The 20739-nt window shown below is 41.6% G+C and overlaps 2 protein-coding genes across 3 annotated transcripts in view; one reads left to right on the top strand and one right to left on the bottom strand.

Annotated features, from left to right (window-relative positions):
- Positions 1-2503, top strand: part of GABRB1 (gamma-aminobutyric acid type A receptor subunit beta1) — a 135002-nt gene extending 132499 nt beyond the window's left edge. The window contains exon 9 of the mRNA XM_061992808.1: positions 2156-2503. Coding sequence (XP_061848792.1) covers positions 2156-2503 — 348 coding nt within the window. The remainder of the gene's footprint in view (positions 1-2155) is intronic.
- An 11331-nt stretch (positions 2504-13834) lies between these two features.
- Positions 13835-20027, bottom strand: COMMD8 (COMM domain containing 8). 2 transcript variants are annotated; one of them, XM_061993152.1, is made up of 6 exons: positions 19907-20027; positions 19003-19029; positions 18742-18897; positions 17529-17681; positions 15736-15891; positions 13835-14312 (listed from the first exon to the last, which is right to left on the bottom strand). In XM_061993152.1, the coding sequence occupies exons 1-6, from the start codon at positions 19949-19951 to the stop codon at positions 14292-14294; spliced, it is 558 nt and encodes a 185-aa protein (XP_061849136.1). In that variant the 5' UTR covers positions 19952-20027; the 3' UTR covers positions 13835-14291. The 2 variants fall into 2 exon arrangements, with proteins under 2 accessions (XP_061849136.1, XP_061849137.1); XM_061993153.1 differs by lacking the exon at positions 19003-19029.
- Positions 20028-20739: the final 712 nt, after the last annotated feature.

Here is a 20739-nt window from a genome sequence, read left to right as displayed (position 1 = left end):
ATAACAGGTTCATTTGTAACACTTAAAGCAGGAATTTATACACTGCTTGGCTTGTAATAAACTGTCAGGGCATATTAGAATAGGAAATATCCCTGTGAATCTCTTTAGATTGTAGGCAGTTAAGAGCTGTCTTCACAAAAGAGAAGCCATAATAACTACTTAATGATGCTTGCACTACTGTTACTACTATTATAGCACTAAACTCAATTAGCTTAAGTGTTCAATTATGCAATCAAAGACTGTTCAAAGAGCTATTTTGTGAAACTAAGAAGAAAAAGTTGACCTATCAAAACTTTTGAAAACTAAAAAAAATCTTTTTACATGAGACAATCCTGAGATCATTGCTTTTTCCACAGAAAAGGTTAGAACTTAGGAGTAATGAATTGCCCCACAGTTATGGCAGTCCTCTTGAAAACAGAAAACCTTATCTTAGATCTTATATCTGCTTAAATCTGAAGGCTTGACTTAAAAAGCATAAACTAGGTAGCCCACATCTCAAATGAAGTTTGCAAACACCATGCTAGTTTGGGACCAGCTGGCCTCTCTTACCTAGAACATGTGAGCTTTTCCCACCAAAACTGCGGTGGGAACAGAAATGTTCCCAGTCAGTGCTCATTTCAGCGTGTACAGAATCAGTTGCTAAACCTGACTAGAGCATTTTCTATCTGTGGGGACTTATTACTCCATTTAGAACTTTTTTTCCTGACAGCTCTCCTGGGTGGCTTTTCTACAAATAGCCCCTTCACTTCTTTGTTTTCAGTTAGTAAGTGCTTCATCTGGCAGAGTGGAAATATGCCAGCAATCATCACACATTGTTTTCTCCTTCCAGCAATGGAAAGGCACATCTTCCATACTGCCAGGTGGAACCGAAGCTTTCTCTGACTTCCAGCTTTCCTCTGTGTCATTCCCCGGAGACTGGATTTTCCCATGTGCTCCTCCTGGAGATTTTTCTTGAACACACTTCAAACGTGCTGTAGATCATTATACCATTTCCTAGCTCTGCTATGTCTTGCTAAAATTATAAAGCTCAGAATGTGAACAAAGTGTTGCATATCGCTGGTGCTTCAAAAGAACAGATATTGTCAAAAGGTAATTTATTGGCCTTTTTCAACCCTTGATTTAAAGGCATCCCCAGAGAGCCATGGTGTAGATTGTAATATATTTGGGGTAGGTCCAATGCCAGTTTACAAAAACAACATTTTAGTACTCAAGGCTCAATACTTCAGTATTTGAATACTAAAAGAGGTTTTACTACAAACATGTAGAAAATTCAAGATGCCACTTTGTAGTAACACAGAATGTTAATTACATTTATGCATAAAAATGTCAATGATATTAAAACATTTTGTATATACGTATGTATAATTGCTTGCACCAGACTTGTACATACCAGTTGCAGTTCCCAGCTCTTTGCTTAGGTACTTAAAACAGCACCATGACTAACAGCACAAGTGGTAAATGTATTTGAAACAACTGCTTCTAGTACAGACATATGAAAAAGCAACAGAATGTAAGGCTTCCTTGAGTAAAATGGATTATTCTAGCTACACATGAGCAAGTTCATGATATGCCATGGGGAGCAGGTATTTCTACCTCTGCAATACAGTAATCCTCCAAAGCTAGTCCTCATCACAAGCATTTAATAATAACTGATAAAATGCACATGTATCTACATGATCTTCATATGGTGAATCCATTCTTACAAAACTGTTTTTGAAACTAACTTGCAGCACTAAAATTGTATAAAATGAGAAGAAACAGCACTGTTTTATTTTCACCTTGAGTACATGAAAGCTTCAGGTGTCAGGTCACCAGACATCAAAAATTAGTATTTCGTAAAGACTGTGAGCTAAGTTAAAGACAAAATTAGAAAAGTCTTACTTTACAAAGGATGAGATAACAAACTGAATTTAAAGGTCCCAGACCAAGGATCCAGGTCATGATGGAAGGTGCTTATATGCTTAATAGTTAATTTCACGCCACCCAGGAAAATTTATTCAGTATCTTTTCACTTTTGTCAACACTGTACAAGACATGACTGTCACTGCAGTCCCATGAGTGCCTCAGCAGTAGAGCCAGAAGGTGCTCATCCATCTGTGAAACACCTTGGGCTGGCTGAGGAACCTGTCTAATTCACATCCCTTCCTTGATACAGGTTGATCCCCATGGAAACATGCTTCTTAGCCCACTTGAAATACGAAATGATGTCAGCAGCTCAGATGTGTTCACGAGCCTCCGTGACCCCCGTGCCACCACATACACGTACGACAGTGCCAACCTGCAATACCGAAGAGCCACCTCCAGCAGAGACCTCTACAGTAGGAGTGCTCTGGACAGGCACAGGCTGCATAAAAAAGGACGCTTACGAAGAAGGGCATCCCAGATGAAAGTCAAAATCCCGGATTTGACTGATGTTAAGTCAATAGACAAGTGGTCCAGAATGGTCTTTCCCATCACGTTTATTCTTTTCAATGTTGTTTATTGGCTGTATTATGTGCACTAATTTGTGCAATGACATTACCATAGACTAACATAATTAAACTTGTTTATTTTCCTTCTCAATTTTGTTAACTCTGAAGAACTGCAGTAGCTGTAATATTATATGTTCAAGGTAAGATACTCAGCCGCTGGATACTTCCAGATTTAAGCTTTCAAATAGAATGAATTTTAAAAACCCAAACCCAAATCCAAGCTCACATTTGGATCAGAATTATACAGATCTGCTCTTAACATCTTCAGCAAAACCATCATATCTTGATGTTTGCAGGGTTTGTGCATCAGCCATGAGCTTTGCAAACTTACTTTTATCTTTTTTTTTATTATTGAGTGGCATAAAAATTAGTACAGCTATATTTTTTTACCACATATTGGCAGCCCACTACAGCATCCAAACGAGACATTAAAACAACCCAAAGTAGTAGCTATGTCTCAGTCTTTCAGTACTTAGGATGTAGAGAAATTTGAAGAAATCAGTGTTTGAAGGAGTATAAGTATTACATCACATATCATTTCAAAGTTAATAGTTATACCACAAAGTATTTCCATAGTTTCTGTGTGAAGTATCACCCAAGAAATCAATTCACATTTTCAGAGAGACAGGGATCTTCAAAAGAAAGAAATGTTATCAGATACAAAACCCACTGAGTTTCCAACTAAGGAACTAGCTGACTGGACCTAACTGAAATTTTGTTATTTCCACGAAGTAGCAAAGTTGAAATTCATGACAGCAAATATGCCATCTGTAATTTTGCATTAAAAAGTAGAAAACCAACATATGTTCATTCTTGAAGGAACTACTGAGAAATACCCTAGCCCAAGAGAGCCCCCTTTTCTTGACTCCCAAGTTTCTTGTGGCTGGTACTTGCAACACATTCTGGCTAAAGTTAGCAGATGTCTGGGAACAGATCTAAGTAGAGTTCTGCACACAAGTTCCTACAGATTTCCTTAGTCTGATGAGGAACGGGAGTTTTGGCTAAGTCTTTTGGCACGCCGGTGATCTTTGGAAAAGCTGCTCCTGAGAAGCTGCCTCCTGCCACCTGGCTGCTTGTTGCCTGACATAGCTCCAGCCAAGGACCTGTAGGTGAAGTGCTAGCAAGGTCCACGCAACTGAGAAGCAACAGGTCAGTCACCTCCTATCTATATAAAATCATTTCCCTTCGTCAGTGCCAAGTTTTTCCTAACAGTGTTTACACTGTGTTGCCTAACGTGGCATTTCATTGGAACAGACTTGCTATCACTGGAATTTTATTTTTCATTGAAAGAGTTTCATACTTTTAGGAGAGTCAAGACATACAAGCCAACAGAGTCTATGTAGGTACCAAAGTGATTGTTATCAATGACAGCTGTTACAGAAAGAAACACTGATCTGGATGATAGGCAGCAATACTCCCAGTTTGCAGTCAGTAGGGAATACTGATGGCCTTATCACCAGCTGACATTAATAATAAATGAAACATTCCTACATGTTAATGTTTGTCACATCCTGCAAGACCCAGATCTCCTAACAGATCAGGATCTGCTGTCCTTTCCCATTGTGCAGCCCGCTTCTGCAGAAACAATCTGGAATGATACATCACCAAACAAGAAAGGGAATAGGTTTCATTTTCTCGTTACAAAAAATATAAGGCTGCAAAACAGGCATTTGACAGTGCTAATATAGGCAGGTCTTTGGGACTATTGTTTTTTTTTAGTGGCTCCAAAGTCCCAGACTTATCACAAGTTCAATGGAGCAAAAAGGTGGTCTCCTCAGCTATCTTCTATCCACTACAACATTTAACCTCCAGTCTATTAAAGAGCTACACAATTTTACCAGATTAAATCAGGCACTGGGTACAACACGAGGTGATTTGGGACAAATGTTAATTCAGTCAAATGGATCTTCTGAATAGACTGCAACTCATATGTCTATTCCCACTCTAAACAACTCCAAATAATTTTTCAACATTTGCACCATATCAACAGCCAAAATGAGAACTGTCACACATCTTCCCACATGGGACATTTTGCTTAATATTTTAGTAAAATGTAAACTACTTTTAGATCAAGGACATTTTAGTGGCAACAATAATGTTTTGGTATCATAAAATAAACAGTATACAGAATATATGGAAGTCTTGCATGCTAAGTAAACTGAGCTTTCCGTAACTGCAAAAATAGCCCCCTAGGAGAGAGATAGCAGTAGTGCTGTATGTGTTGTCTATTCTGAACACACATCCCTTTAAATGGTTTTGAATTCAATGGACTTGCACCAGACTTTACAGAGAGAATAAGTCTATGGGCCAGTGAATTTGATGGCTTTATGTTTATACATAGAAATAAATTCAAAGCAAGCAATATATTCTGCAGATTTGTGGCCTAAAATACTCTGTGGAAAAACAGCTGTTGGTGACCCATGCTTTTGCATTACCTAATTTCCCAAAGAAATTTGCAGGCCACCTGTCAGTGATTTAACTCAGCTGTTCCAGTGGTACAGAGACATTACAACCCCTCCTTACCACTGCAGTGGACATTTAGGAAGAGCCAACATTGAATGTGCCATTCAAACAAGAATTCAGGTTTAAAAAAATAAATAAGAAGGACTCTTTAGCTTCTATGACTAGCACAAAGATCAGCTTTTACTGGCCTTCAGCATTTTTTCTTGTATTCTCCTTCTCATAGTTTCTGGCTTATGGATCATCCAGCCATCACACACAGATGTTAGGGACATGGGCTAAAAACAGTTTCAGATGAACAGAGAAAAGTATGGAGCAGAAGAAGGGCCATGAACAAAATAAGGGCAGTGCAAATGCAAAACTCCTTCAGAATAGAGCGTTCCAAAATAGCAGTGTCTGCCCTCACGCATCAGGAGTCCTTAAACACATACCACCAACACAAACCCCAGCACTGCTGCCAGTGTTGAGCAGCACGCATCAAGGCCCGGCTGTGTTGAGAGCTGCAGTCCACAATCTTGAGTGAGGAAACAGCTGCCAGCTCTCAGCATGAAGTTTTTCAGCAGGGGCTAATAATCCCACCACATACAGAGGCAAGAACCACTTAACTGCAGGTTGGCAATATCTTAGCCTACCTACAGCCAGCAGCTCCTGCCTCCCACTGAGCTCCTGGCTGCACATTTAACTACTAACTCTGGTAAAAAACCCACAGTTTGGCATACCGGCTTGCAAGGCATGTTGGATTTCAACTAAAACCTCTTTCTAGGCCTCAAAAGATAATTAAAACCAAAACTTGGGAACAGGGTGTATAACCATAACTAGAACACTTTCCCTCTGTCAACTACTTTTAGGGAAAAAAGAAGAAAACATTTCTTAATTGAGAGCAGTAGCTTGGCAGCAGGGAAAAGGCAGTGACTATTAGAGGCACAGGAATGAAAAATGAACCTATTTATGTGTTACCCGTGTACATTGCCATCTGGAGCTAGAAATTACTGAATAGAAAAGAAACACAACCTCTTCCTATTGGAGTCATTTGGCTGGCTTTAAGCAATGAAGGTGAATAATGCTGTTATGCTAAGCTCTGTCATTGTCATACTTTAGTAGTTAGTTTGCCTGCCCTTAGGAACCAGGCTTGAAGATCAGCATAGATAAGGTCTTACTGCTAATTAGATTTCAGCTAAATCCCTTTACAGTTTGTGCAGCTGTCATGCAATTTGTACTGGAAGTCCTTTTCAGATGGATTTCCCAAGGATATGAGCTTCTACTGCCCCTGAGTGTGTATGTTTTTGTGCCTACCTTGGAGTCTTCCAACAGTATTTCAACCAACAGATAACAGTAAGGATGTCAGAGATACTACATTATTATAAGTTCCAACAAAGCAGCTCGCTGAGCAGAGGACAAAGCTCCTCTCTTCTCTGTCAGAAAGGAACTTGATTAACCCCAACCATATTAGTCACAAAAAATAGTATTTTCAGTGCCAGTGTTCCCATGCTTATGCTACCACTGAACAGCATAGAAGTTGCCATTTCAAAGTTGCTTGCTAGTTCACCTTGTTCACCCTTATAGAAAATATTTCATCCCCTTATATTGCAAGTGGGGGATTTCTTGAGATAAATCATGAAGAAAGTCATCCACGGGTGGGGGCTGTGTTCCACCAGCTGCTTCTGTTTCCCATCACACACCTCTGCCTCTGCTCATGAATTCCTGCATACTGAAGAAACAAGTCAAAACATGGGCTGTGTTATACTCGTTGTACCTGATATGTTTAAAACTATTTTTAAATGGTTTCTGCATTGTGATGCATTAAACCCCTACAGTAAATTTCTTCCTCCCCCTGTGGACATCCACCCTGCAGCTCAAAGAAGGCAGGAGATCATGGAAGAATATTGAATTTCAGGATGTATTGAACCCAAAATTTATGCACAGGGTGAAAGAATTGTGAAATGACTGAGTTCCTGATTCTCAGAGAAGCAAGAAGGGGTGTCAGCTGCTACCTTAGATTTCTGGAGAGCAGATTTTGACCTGTTTAGGGAGTTGGTTGCCAGAGTCCCTCGGGGGGCAGTCCTGATGGGTAAAGGAATCCTGGAAGACTGGACATTATTCAAGAGAAAATCTTAACAGTGCAGGATCAAGTTGTCCCCATATGCAAGAAGATGAGCTGGCAAGGCAGAAAATCATCTTGGCTGAACAGTGAGCTTATGCTGAAGTTCAGGAAGAAAAAGAGAATTTATGACCTTTGGAAGAAGAGTCAGGAGACTCAGGAGGACTACAAAGACAGTCTGAGGTTACGCAAAGAGAAAATTAGAAGGGCCAAAACTTAAGAACTTAAAGTGGCCACTGCTGTAAAAGACAATAGGAAAAGTTTCTATAAATATATTAGCAACAAAAGGAGGGCTAAGGAGAATCTTCATCCTTTAATGGACTCAGGGGGAAGCTTAGGGACCAAGGATAATGAAAAGGCTTACTAAAGGTACTTAATGCCTTCTTCGTCTCAGTTTTCAATCATAAAACCAATTGTTCTCCTGGTACCCAGCCGACTGAGCTGGAAGACAGGGACAGGGAGCAGAATGAGGCCCCCTTAGTTGGAGGGGAAATAGTGTGTGACCTGCTGCTCCACCTCAATGCACACAAGTCGATGGGGCTAGATGGGAACACCTGAGGGTGCTGAGGGAGCTGGTGGAAGTGCTAGCCAAGGCACTTTCCATCATCTACCAGCAGTCCTGGCTCACCAGGGACATCTCAGTGGACTGGAGGATGGCAAATGTGACCCCCATCTAAAAGAAGAGCTCGAAGAAGGATCCTAGGAACTACAGACCTGTCAGCCTGACCTCAGTGTCAGGAAAGGTTATGGAACAGATCATCATGAGTGCCATCCTGAGGTACATACAGCAAAACCAAGGGTTCAGGTCTGGTAAACACGGCTTTATGGAAGGCAGGTCCTGCTTGACTAAGTTGATCTCCTTCCATGACAAGGTGACCCACTTAGTGGCTGAGGGAAAGGCTGTGGATGTGGTCTACCTGGACTTTAATAAGATCTTTGACACAGTCTCCCACAGCATCCACCAGAAGAAACTGTCTGCCTGTGGTTTGGGTGGATGTACTCTGAGATGGCTAAAAAAAACGTCTGGATGGCCAGACCCAGAGTGGTGGTGATTGGTGTTGAATCCAGTTGTTGGCCGGTCACCAGTGGTGTTCCCCAGGACTGCGTTTGGGTTTGTTCTCTTTAATGTCTTTATCAATGATCTCGATGAGAGGACCGAGTGGATTTTCAGTAAATTCACAGATGACACCAAGCTGAGTGGCAAGAAGCTGAGTGGGAGCATGGATCTGCTTGAGGACAGGAAGGCTCTTCAGAAGGACCTGAACAGGCTGGAGTGATGGGCTGAGGCCAGTTGTATGAAGTTCAACAAGGCCAAGTGCTGGGTCCTGCATTTGGGCCACAACAACCCCAGGCAATGCTACTAGCTTGAGGAATGGCTGGAAAGCTGTCCTGCAGAAAAGAACCTGAGTGTGTTGGTCATCAGCCAGATGAACATGAGCCAGCAGCGTGCCCAGGTAGCCAAGAAAATCAATGACATCCTAGCTTTTATCAGAAATAGTGTGGCCAGCAGGATCAGGGAAGTGATTGTCCCCCTGGACTCGGCACTGCTGAGGCCACACCTTGAATACTGTGTCCAGTTCTGGGCTCCTCACTACAAGAAGGACATTGAGGTTCTGGAGCATGTCCAGAGATGGGCAACAAAGTTGGTGAAGGGTCTGGAGAACAAGTCTGATGAGAAGCAGCTGAGGGAACGTGGTGGTTTGACCCTGGTTGGATGCCAGGCATCCATCACATTGCTCTATCACTCGCCCTCCTCAGCAAGCCAGGGAGGGGAGTAAATGAGATGGAAGCCTCATGGGTTGAGATAAAAGCAGTTTAATAAAGAAACAGCAAAGCCAAGTGTGTGAGAAGAGAAGCAAAGCAAAAGAAGATGTTACTCTCTGCTTCCCATCAGCAGCCATGTCTGGCCACTTCCTGAGAAGCAAGGCTGTGGTACAATTAACAGTTGCTTTGGAAGGCAATAGTGAATCACATCTCCCCCTTCCTGCTCCTCTCCATGAGTTTATATTGCTGAGCTGACGTCATATGGTATGGAATATCTCCTTGGTCAGCCTGGGTCAGCTGTCCTGGCCATGGCCCCTCCCAGGATCCTGCCCAGCCACAGCTACTGGTGAAGGTGGGGAAAGAAATGCTAGAGGGACAGCCTTGATGCTGCCTGAGCAGTAGCCAAAACACTGATGTGCTATTGAGACACGTTTTTAACTACCAACAGAAGGCACAGCACTACAAGGAAAATCACCACCACCCCAGATCCACTACAGGGAATTGGGGTTGTTTAGCCTGGAGGAGACTGAGAGGGTATGATCACTCTCTAGAACTACCTGACAGGAAATTGTGGTAAGGTGGGGGTTAGTTTCTTCTCCCAAGTAACAAGTGATAAGATAAGAGGAATTGGCCTCAAGTTGTGCCAGGAGAGGTTCAGATTGGACATTAGAAAAAAAGTTTTTCACTGAGAGAGTTTAACAACACTGGCACAGGCTGTCCAGGGAGGTGGTGGAATCACCATCCCTGGAGACATTTAAAAGCCATGTAGATGAGGTGCTGAGGATCATCACTTAGTGGTGGGCTTGGCAGTGTGAGGATAACGGTTGTACTCAATGATTTTAAATGTCATTTCCCACCAAAATGATTCTACAATTCTAAGGGTTGAACGCTCTGTACATCCTTCACAAGCCAGCGTAAAACACCAGGTCTGCCCCTGCCATGAACTCTCCATTAAGTAGCACAATGTAGTGAATGACACAGGCTCTTAAAAAGTCCAAAGGATGAGTCTTTGTGTGACTTGACTCCTCTTGCACGTTTTGTTAGTGGTCTTGGGGTCTTTCTTGAGAAGTCCTGAAGCAAGTATATCCTATAAATTTACAGAGGGAAGCATAGTATACTGCCAAAAGTAATTGAGGAGAATTTAAAGAAGTGAAAAATTGTGTATAGACTATCTATGCACTTGTGAAAGCATTCTCCAGTAACAGAAGGGTAAAAACCCCTTTGTTTCTGACACTTCATTATAAATATTAATTCACAACTCAAACTGACAACAAAGCGTATCTACTTCAGGACAAGGTGTTACTGGTTCTTAGAACAATCTTTCAGGAAAAAAAAGCACAGTTATGTTCCAGCATGTTTCCTATCAGAAAGGCTTACTCCAGAACTCTGAATTGTTCTACATGCTTATATAGACCCTTTTAAAACACAGCTTCTTGCCATCCACAATTGCTTTGTTGAAAAACCAGTTTTATTACAATAGTCACTTCCATACCAAGTTTGCTGGTCGCATCCAATTCTGATTCATTTTAGTGTGCCAGGATCAAAGCTGAAATGCTTGGTCAAGAAAAATATGAGGTTTTTTTCTGAAATCAAGGGAAGATTCCTATGAAATGAAGTGCAGTGAATGCCAGGGGAGGGCAAGTAAGATAATTCACTTTCATGTTTTGCATCAAGACACGCTGCAATTTCTGATTAAAATTGCAGGTCTGTTTATGCTTTTTACTTGTTGAAATCCAAACTTTATACACTGTGTCCATTATATGTACTTTTTTTATTAAGACTTTTGGTTCAAAGAGCCTACTGTACAAAATTTCATTTCTGGTCTTAATCATGTGGTGAAGAGGTCTGTACACAGTATCTGCAAAATCACAGAGGTTTCACCAATATACTTATGATGGTTGTTTTCCTTTTTCCTTTTTTTGACCACATGCCTGCAGGACCCAGAAGTGATCTGCTCTTCAGGGGCAAACACTGAAAGAATACAATCCCATGTCCTTGAAACAGTACAAAAGGGGGCCATCACCTAGGAACAATTGTTCCAAATGAGCATGTGGGGATGTGCAAACACCAAAGCCATTCTACTTACTGTAACCGCTTAATTAGAAAGTAGGAGAACACAGGAAAATGCAGATATGGGCAAAGTGAGCAGATAGGCAAGGACAAAATTAATAGAGTCTCTTTAAACTCTCGCACCTTTAGTATAATTTCTACACCTTCAGAAGATTTCCCTGATTGCCCCTTAGTCACAAACATCACAGCTCCTCCTCAGCTTTTGTTACTTGGTCCCACCATACAGTACCTCCAGGGACTGTGACACACTGCAGTGCTCTGCGCTGTACGGAAACCTCTGTGTGGAAATGTAATCTCGACTTCCTTACCTAATCTTCTGTTCTTCAGCCCGGACGGAAGCATGGTCAGACATACTTGGCAGACGTGCTCCTGGCCACAGGAGCTTGCTTTAGACGTTTCTGTTATGCATACTTTTTTCCTGTTCACTACCTTCGCATGTCTACCTGCACTCATCAAAGTGTGTGTCGACGCTGACACCAGTACAATGGGTTTTGGGAAACCCCTAGCTGTTTGCATCTATTTGTCCTGGTACAGTCTCCACAAATACCTTCTCTCCTAACTGGAGACCTTGCTTGCTCCCCAAGTACCCAATTCTCAGAGCAGATACAATGAAACCACCCTCTGATAGATGGTACCAAGAACAGAGCTGCAGGCTCTGTTCTCCATCTGTTTCGTCAACAGGAAGCTGTTTGGTGCCTTACCAGGACGACTCATTTCTCAGCAGAGATGGAAGGTCAGGATGCACATTTCAAATGCAATTCCATGACAATCATGTTTTTAGCTCCTAGTTCTCAACTGCTGCTGCTCTCCCTCTCTAGCCATTCACATGGTGTTGTTATGTCCCCTGTCAAAAACATCATTTTGATGGTTATGTAAAAAATACTGAGACTTTCAATAAAGTCTAACACCCACAAAAAGGCAGCTCACTGCATATTTATTGCTGTCATTCAAAAATGATTCTCCAGCCTTTCCTGTTTAGTGCAGCACTGAAGGACAGGATAATTATAAGATGATAGTAAACATGAAACACCACAGCATACCCTTAATTGTAAATTCATTTTTACATAACTTGCTATATCATAGAATGGTAGGGGTTGGAAGGGACCTTTAGAGATCATCTAGTCCAACCCTCCTGCAGAAGCAGGTCAACCTAGATCAGGTCGCATAGGAACATGTCCAGGCAGGTCTTGAAGACCTCCAAGGAAGGAGACTCCACAACCTCTCTGGGCAGCCTGTGCCACTGCTCCGTCACTCTCACGGTGAAATAGGTTTTCTTATGTTTATTTGGAACTTTTTGTGTTCCAGCTTCATCCCATTACCCCTTGTCCTGTGACTATCTACTATAGAAAAGAGGGATGTCCCAACCTCCTGACACCCACCCTTTAGATATTTGTAAATGTTAATAAGATCCCCCCTCAGTCTCCTCTTCTCCAGACTAAACAGCCCCAGTTCCCGCAGACTTTCCTCGTATGAAAGATGTTGTATACCCCTGATCATCTTGGTGGCCCTGTGCTGGACTCTCTCCAGCACTTCCCCGTCCCTCTTGAGCTGAGGAGCCCAGAACTGGACACAGGACTCCAAATGAGGCCTCACCAGGGTAGAGAGGGAGAAGAACCTATATAGTTTAAAAAGAAACTATAGAAACTTTCCATTTACAAAAGGCCGTATCAAAGCAGCATATTAATTCTTCTATAAAATTATTAGATCTAGAGGAAAGGGAAAAGTGAAGTCAAGACAAATATACCTGCAAAAATACACAAACTTCATCAATCTATTCCATACATTCAACTAAAAACAAATAGTATGCTCCTGAACAGACTACTAGACACCTGCAATAACTCCTTATAGACTTTTTTATAAAGCTAAACATCATTTCCAACCTGACTTTTGTACCATTTATGCAAGGTCCTTATCTGTTACCTGATCCATTATCAAGTTTCCATAGTTTATGTATATTGAACACCACGATCAAGCCAAATCTGTTAAAGGAGACATATTTTCCAGTCCTTCATTCTTCAGACTCTTTAACCCCTCTACTTTTTCTGCTCTTTCTTGAATTGCTGACACTGAACACCACAAAACATCTGACTAAATGCAGCAATACAAAAGGGGACTGCATTTTATACACACACACAATTCTTAAAATGCTCTGACCCACAAAACTTCAGTGCTAGTTTTATATCAGAAATACATATTCAGGTTTGCTAGCCACAAAGCCTACTAAAATCCTTTTCATAGAAGCCTTTCTACAAGAGCTTCTTGTTCTCTACTTAATCTGACCAGTCCACTTAAGTCCAATTTTTTTTGTACAGATGCCTTTTACGCATCACTTACACAAAAACCCATGGCATAACAAAATACAGAAGCAAGCCATGAGTCCTGATTTTGAAACTAAGAAGACAGCAAGCCATGACCAGTTTTGCCCTTTTACATACACAGAGAGTACACATTAGTATTTGTAGAAGCATTACAGGTAATTTGCTCTTTATGCATTGAAAAATGGCCTAATAAATAGTAAAAAACTGAGACTCCTGGTGTTTCAACTTCTGATTATTATGACATACTACAATAAAAACCCAATCTAGACTACAATTGACTAGTTCTTTGCTCCGTTACGTAGGGTGGAAAGAGCCTTTTCACAGTGTATGCAGGTTAGCTCCTCTCCAGCACTGCACTCCCTTTTGAAAACATGGGTATCTAAGTGAAAAGTCATCAACTAAGAGTAAAGCCCCAGTGCTTCTTCCTCAACTTCAGAGCTCTGTCAACATCCCTGGAAGACATTCAAAAGCCATCTGGATATGGTCTGGTGCAGCCTGCACGAGGAGAGGGGCTGGCTAAGATGATGCCCACTGGTCCCTTCCAACCTCAAATATTTGTGGTTCTATTCTGCATTTGTTTGTAAAGCTGATGTTTCCCAATACACCTAAAAAGATTCAGAGTTTATTGATCAATAAACCAGGAAACAACTTGATGTGATTATTAACACACAAAATCAAGTGTTTATTTACAAGTATAAATACATGAATGCTACAAGTGTTCTGTTGCGTTCTTCATTATCATGGCACCTTAGATAAGGACAACAGATCATGCAAGCAAGACACCATAGCTTTACAAGGCACTTGTGCAGGCACTGCTCAAGTTTACCCAAAACAAATATGGCACACATCGTGAGCAATACTTTTCCGTAGTTCTAGAAATCTTTAGTATTAAAAGCAACCATACAGTGGACTTTTGTAATTTTGGTCAAACAGATAAAAGGTTTTAGTTTCATCAAAGGATGGATAATTTTTTTGGTCATGAGTCAGAACAGCCTTCTCACTTCAGTATTTTACAGCGTCAGTAACTCTCGGCTTTGCAGAGAACTTTCTTTTTTTCCAAGTCCACTGGGGAGCCACTGCCAACAGACTCTGTCAATGCTCTGAATTCCATCATTTCAGCTGCAAAACCACCTTCAAAAAAAATAAATTAAATGAGATTAAAGTTGGAGGACACCAACACTTCAGCAGTTTCAGAAATAAGAGCTTTTTGCTTTCTGTTACAAGCTAATATACAACAGTATAAACACGCTGTCCCCCTGGAAAACACGCCATCCTTCTCTCAGCTCTCTTTTATAGCCTCACATGACTATCACTTTCAGCAAGTTTCTTTAGCACCTACTGTACACAAACCATTCCTGAGCTTGCATTAGTATAGAGTTAACAGCAAGCTACCATTTTTGTTTAGTTTTGGAGGGAAAAATCCAGGGGAAAGAAAGATGTTAAGAGCTCATGACTTGGACTAAAGCATTTTTCTCACTGAGAACTGCATAGTTTTTTCCAAGGTCTCACAGCCTCATTAAAGCAACTGGTAGACATTATCTCATTGTCTTTTTTACTTCAGAATATTACCAGTGCTATTATAAGTTAGTTCTTTATAAGCTATAAATCTATTACTTTCAGTTGTTACATACTGCTTAAGAATCTTTCTAAATGTTGGTCTACAGATTCCAGCTATCGCATCGTAACAGTGCATGAAACAGCTAAAGAAACCCAACTTGCTAAATGTTATGAAGCAACTAGAAGCTGCTAACTTCTAAACCATGTTGATACAATTTTCACATCCATCCTGCAAGATGTCAGAGAATTACACCTCTCAGATAACAGATTTAAGTATTTGAAGGCATTTTCAGAGCTTTTATTAGAAAAAAAACAGCAACAACAAAACTCTTGTCCTTTGTGAGAGAGACAGAATTAATCCTGTAAGATAGCTGAACAAGGAGGGACTCCAAGATCTGCAGTTATCACTTGACTGCAAGTCAGGTGACATTTCTTCCCCTAAGAGTTTTTCTTCAAATCCTCACTTCCCTTAGTCTTTTCTGTTAAGAAATCTGAGACACTTCGAACTAATTTTCAGCTGAAATTTTCTTCTCGGGACACTGCATTGGAATCTTTCCAAGTTTCTTTCTGATTTCCCATGCCTTGGAAATTAAAGCACTCCGATTGAACCAAACAACTCGCCCATACACATGCCCAGCCACTGACATTTTATGAAGCTCAGGTAACACTGGAGTTCTCTCCGGTCTTTCAAAATCAACTCTCATCTGACACTTCATAATTTCATTTGCTTCTCTTCCTATTCCTTTTAATGGTGCTCTGAACAGATTATTATGCCTATCAGGATTCTAATTACATCTTTAAAAAATTCTAGGCTAAACTGTGCTAAGAAATCCTGAAGTCTATCCAAGATAGTCTGCTTTATGTAAGGATCTCTGTAACTCTGGAGTCTCTTTGCCAATGAACGATTTATTTTGTTTTCAGCAAGTTCTTCAGAACAATTTCCTTTAAAATAAACTCAGTACATGAGAAGTGGGGAAGAAAGGATGGCATCAGTTACCTTGTTAGCGGCTTCCAGTGCATTTATTAGGTTCTGCAACTCTTCCTTATTCATCTCTATAGAAATTGGTTTAATTTCACCATTTTCTCTCACATCCAAATCAAGATTGAGAAGTGGCATTTGCAGCATAGAGATCTTATCACTGGAGAGAGCAAGCTATGTAGATTGATGAAACAACAACCATTAGGTGGAGATATTAAATGTTTAGTCTTTCATAGCATCACATCCAAACTTTATTTTAAACGTGTACAACCAGAACAGACACCAAGATGACAAAAGTAACTTCTCAGAAGTTCTCTGCAGTTTTGTGGTTTGCCTTTTTTTTTCCCCCCCGCCCTGTTGTTGGGATTTGTTAGTAACAACAATGTACTGAAACAGTAAACCCCCTCTTCATAGCAACACATTTCTTAAAATAATCTGTTAAAATTACTGGGCTACTACACTCTGTATTCTACATGAAAAGAAAGAATACATTTGACCATGGCTCTTAAAAACATATGAATTCTAGATGTCCAGAATTTATTAAAAAATACTGGAGTTCAAAGTCACTGTATTCAAATACTTCTGGTAATGAACAAGAAGCATCTCACAGAAGAAAGAGTTGGGAGAAAGCAGACACCTCTGTGCAGTTTTCAACTATCTATCTACAGCTGATAAAACACTGTCAGATATTCTATTTTATAAACACTTATGAAGAGGATTACATATCAATTGGGCTTTCTTTTCTGTTTACTATTATACTCACTCTAGTATATATAAGGCTTTAAAAACATATTAAAATCAAAGATCAGTTGACAATACTGTAGATCAGTGCTGTACAAAACCATCTTATTTATTTAGAATGTGGTACAGCACTGGAGAGACAATGTAACAAGCTCAAGGAAACGAAAAAGTGGTTTAAAGTAAAATGAATACAATAGTCCTGATATGTACCAGAAATTTGTACCACAAAATTGAAACTAAAGAAATCTTCCTGAAAAAAACCATAAAAGAAACCACAAATAAAAAACAAGAGCTCCTGTTAAGTCTAGAATAGATTTTTGTCAGCAGTAAACGCAGTTAGCAAGAGATCAATCTCTAGTAACAGCTCATCTGAAGCACATAACCATGCCATATTGGCTCTTGCAAAACGTTGTCTGTTGTGGGCATTTCTCATTGATTTCCAAAACTGTTTGCTGCACAAATTATCTAACACCTGTTAAAATGGAAAACTATGTAACAGCTCTACAAATCTGTATAACAGCTCTCATGACCTACCTAAATTATAAATAGTACAAGTAGTGTTGTTAAGTCTTTGATAGAGCTTCATTTGAAACAGCTGCCCTCATAACTGCAAAGCGCCATCCAATTTCCGGCAACACAGTTATAACTGGCTAATCAAAATCAGTCTAAAGATAAACTATTTCAAACTAATTATTGAATAACTGTTTCTTGAAAGAAACACATCCTGTACCAATGTAGTACTCTTAAAATTAAGTAAATATTTCTTCTTCTTTTGACTAAAATACTGTTTATTCAGACCTCAGAATCATAAAGGCGTACAGAAGTTTCAAGTGTTCCTGAATAACACTCAGTCTCCTTTTAGGAAAGAGATAGTTATTGCAGCTTTAAAAAAAAAAGAAAGAATGAGGAAAAAAAAGAGAATTTTACAGTTTATACAAATTTCTGGCAAGTTTTTAATGCATTATTATGAATGTGCTTTTTCCAGAATGAGGAGACCTAAGGGGACTATATCAGCAGTTACTTCTGCATTGTGGATCACTTCTTTCAAACAATATTAAGGAAACGCTCACCTTTAACTGCCAGTCAAAATCCTGCAGCTGGGCAGAAGAGATTGCATTCACTCTTTCCACTAGTGCATTCCTGATTTCCTCCTTTCTGCCTTTTAGACATTTTGTGATTGCTTCTTGATAGCTCGAATTTAACTCATGTATCTGCTGAGCAGCCTACGAAAGCAAAATTGTGACTGCTTACGCAATGAACCACAAAATAACATGTACCACCTGTCCCAGCTGTGCCCTGTAGGTATGCAAGCTGCTACCCAGACTGATGTTATCCTACACTCTATAGTCTCATCTGCCTTATGCTGCCCTCAGTAGCTGCTCTCTGTTTGACTCTTGGAGTCAGTATTTACCACAGCAATGTATAAAGTAAAAAAAGGTAATTTTCTTCTCATTTAAATTAAAAAGAGATCAGAGAATGGAGGTTTTATCAGACATCAGTCTTAAGACACCACCCTAAAATAAATAAATCTAAAAAAATAAAAGTCACATACAAACACATCAGGTTTAGTCATGAATTTTTCTGAACATCAGAGTGGAGACAAAATACATTAGCTTAGCTGAAACAGACATGCTGATATAAGGACTTTACCACAGATACACAAGTATCTTTCTCTGGTTTAGCTACCACAGAAAGTAGGTAGTCAAAATACCATCAATATGCAAAAGATGAGTTTTAAGGTTTCTTGTAATGGAATAAGTTTTTGCAAAGTTCAGACACACAGCAATGCCCTGAATGATAGCCCCTGCCCCATGTGGTCCTCCATTCACAGTCTGTATTTTTATTTACTAACATATAGTCAATATTTTAAAAAGAGTTTGATGCCACAGTAATGACCACAGAAAGCCAAATAAAGAGTATGAATTGGTTTTTATTGCTAATGGATACTAATGACAGGTTACCTCTTTTAAGGAAAACATTAAATTGATAGCTTAAGTACCATCAAATTAAAGACTGTATTTTAACAAGTATTATCCAGTGCAATTTAAAAAACAAAAAACAGTGTCAAAGCTGTTTTTTCTTTTAAAAGTCTTTGCAGTGTATCTCCAAAGACTGCTCCTCTTCTACCTACTTAGGCCTCGCCTGCTAGTACATTTAGCCTAAATTTTTTATTCAAATGCAACAGTAAAAAAAAAAAAACAAACACAACATTTTAGGACTACATAAACTATAATACCAATCACTCCAGAATGATCTCTCAGTGTCAAGCTGATGAGCCCTTACCTCTTCATCAGATATGTTTTTGCCAACTGAAGTTTTGAAATACGTCACTGTTTCTTCTAAAACCTCCATCCACTCTGCCAAGCTCCAAACACTGCCATAATCCTGGTATCGAGGGTATGCACGGCCACATATGCCATCAACTATTGTATAAAGGAACTGAAACAATATGATACATAAGAACATAATTCTATCACCTCTACACCAGATATGAAGTTGACCAGGCAATTCAGTTACCACCCCTTCCTTCACCAGGTACTGTACCAATGCTTCCTGAGTGCAGTCAGTATACTGTCAAAAAAAAAAAAAAAATCACAAAGAGGTAGCCAATAGAGTACTGATTGCCCTCCTCTCTCCCCCAGAATTCACAAAGTTTGGTCACAGAACTCATAGCATGCTTCAAATTCAACTTGGATTTATATTTGGACTTTAAGTTTTGCGCACAACTGTAACACACTGGTGCTGTACACTACAGCTGCCACACCAAAGGGCACCGCAGTCATCTCTGCACAAGGGCTACCAAGGTTGCAAAGCACAACTATAGGTGCTGACCTCGAGCCTGGGCCTGCGGATCTCTCTAGCCTCCCAAACGCCTGTCCTCTAGCATTCTTCTGCACGTCTGCTTTCTTGGCCTGCTGCAGTCACTTCCCTTTGATCAGGGCAGCGAGGAAAATCCAACCCATCCGCTCCTCCACCACCTGGAAACGGCCGGAGCCGCCCGGGTCGCGGCCCGGACCACCGGCACGCAGCCGCCCCTCGCAGGCCCCGCTTACGGCGCCGAGCCCCAGACGGCAACAGTCGCGCTGGGAAGAGCTCACCGAACCATCCCCAACAGCCTGGCGAGCGCAGCAACACCTGCCCGCTGCGGCCCCGGCCCATTCTGACCGCGCGCTTTCGGTTTCGTTTTGGGGAGGTCCCGGGCGGGACCGGGTTCCCGCACCAGCCGCTACCCCACGCCGCCCGACCGGGACTGCGACAGGCGCGCCTGCTCCCGCTGTGCCCCGGCCTTCCCCAGATCGCCTCACGGCGACAGAAGGCGCGGAGGCCCGGACTTAACGGAACGCAGCCGCCTGCGGAAAGCGGCCTGCTGACCGGCACAACAGCCGCAGCTCCGCCTGCCTGCGCGAGAGGCGGCGGGGCCCCACGGCCGCCCGCCCGGGGCTCGCACCTCCAGGGCCCGTCCCGGCGGAAGCTTCTCCAGCAGCTGCAACATCGCGCCGCGCGGCCCTTCCCGCCGCGCCCCCCGCCGGCCACGTGACCGCCCGCGCGGCCCTCGAGCACGCGCTTCCCCGCCCCGGCGGCCGCGGGGCGCGACTGCGCATGCGCTTGAGCAAAGCCCCCACCTTTCCCCTCCCGAATCGGGCAGTTCGAGTCCCAGTCCTGGCGCGTTTGGATGGCAAGTCGCCACTCTGCAGCGTTCAGTGGGGACCGTCACAAATTTACGAGCTTAACATTTAAGCTATTTTTACATTCTTCCCGTTTTTCATTTTTCCCTTTTCGGGTCCAAAGAGTTGTGGTCAATGGAGTTAAATCCAGTTGGCAGCCGGTCACAAGTGGTGTCCTCCAGGGCTCAATACTGGGGCCTCTCCTGTTTAACATCTCTGTTAAAGAGCTGGATGAGGGAAATGGAGTGCAGGGCAGAAGTGTTAATCCGCTTGAGAGTAGGGAATCTCTACAGAGAGATCTAGATAGACTGGATGGCTGGGCCAAGGTCAATTCATAGAATCACAGAATGGTAGGATTGGAAGGGACCTTTATAGATCATCTAGTCCAACCCCCCTGCAGAAGCAGGTCAACCTAGATCAGGTTGCATAGGAACATGTCCAGGCAGGTCCTGAAGACCTCCAAGGAAGGAGACTCCACAACCCCCCTGGGCAGCCTGTGCCAGGGCTCACTCACTCTCAAAATCTTCTTTTCTTTAATGGAACTTTTTGTGTTCCAGCTCCATCCCATTACCCCTTGTCCTGTTGCTAGATACCATAGAAAAATGGGATGTCCTGA

This window comes from Colius striatus, chromosome 3 (assembly GCF_028858725.1).
Source record: "Colius striatus isolate bColStr4 chromosome 3, bColStr4.1.hap1, whole genome shotgun sequence".
In the NCBI taxonomy this organism is placed as follows: Eukaryota; Metazoa; Chordata; class Aves; order Coliiformes; family Coliidae; genus Colius; species Colius striatus.
The sequence above is the reverse complement of the archived record's forward strand: the minus strand, read 5'-3'. Positions and strand labels throughout refer to the sequence as shown.

Bases quoted from the DNA above. Each gene is read 5' to 3' on its own strand.
- COMMD8 (XM_061993152.1), bottom strand. From the start codon at position 19,951: ATGTTGCAGCTGCTGGAGAAGCTTCCGCCGGGACGGGCCCTGGAG. The intron at 18,898-19,002 runs GTACAGTACCTG...ATATTGTTTCAG, and splicing joins ACTGCACTCAGGAAGCATTG to TTCCTTTATACAATAGTTGA. The intron at 15,892-17,528 runs GTGAGCGTTTCC...CAATCTACATAG, and splicing joins ATTTTGACTGGCAGTTAAAG to CTTGCTCTCTCCAGTGATAA.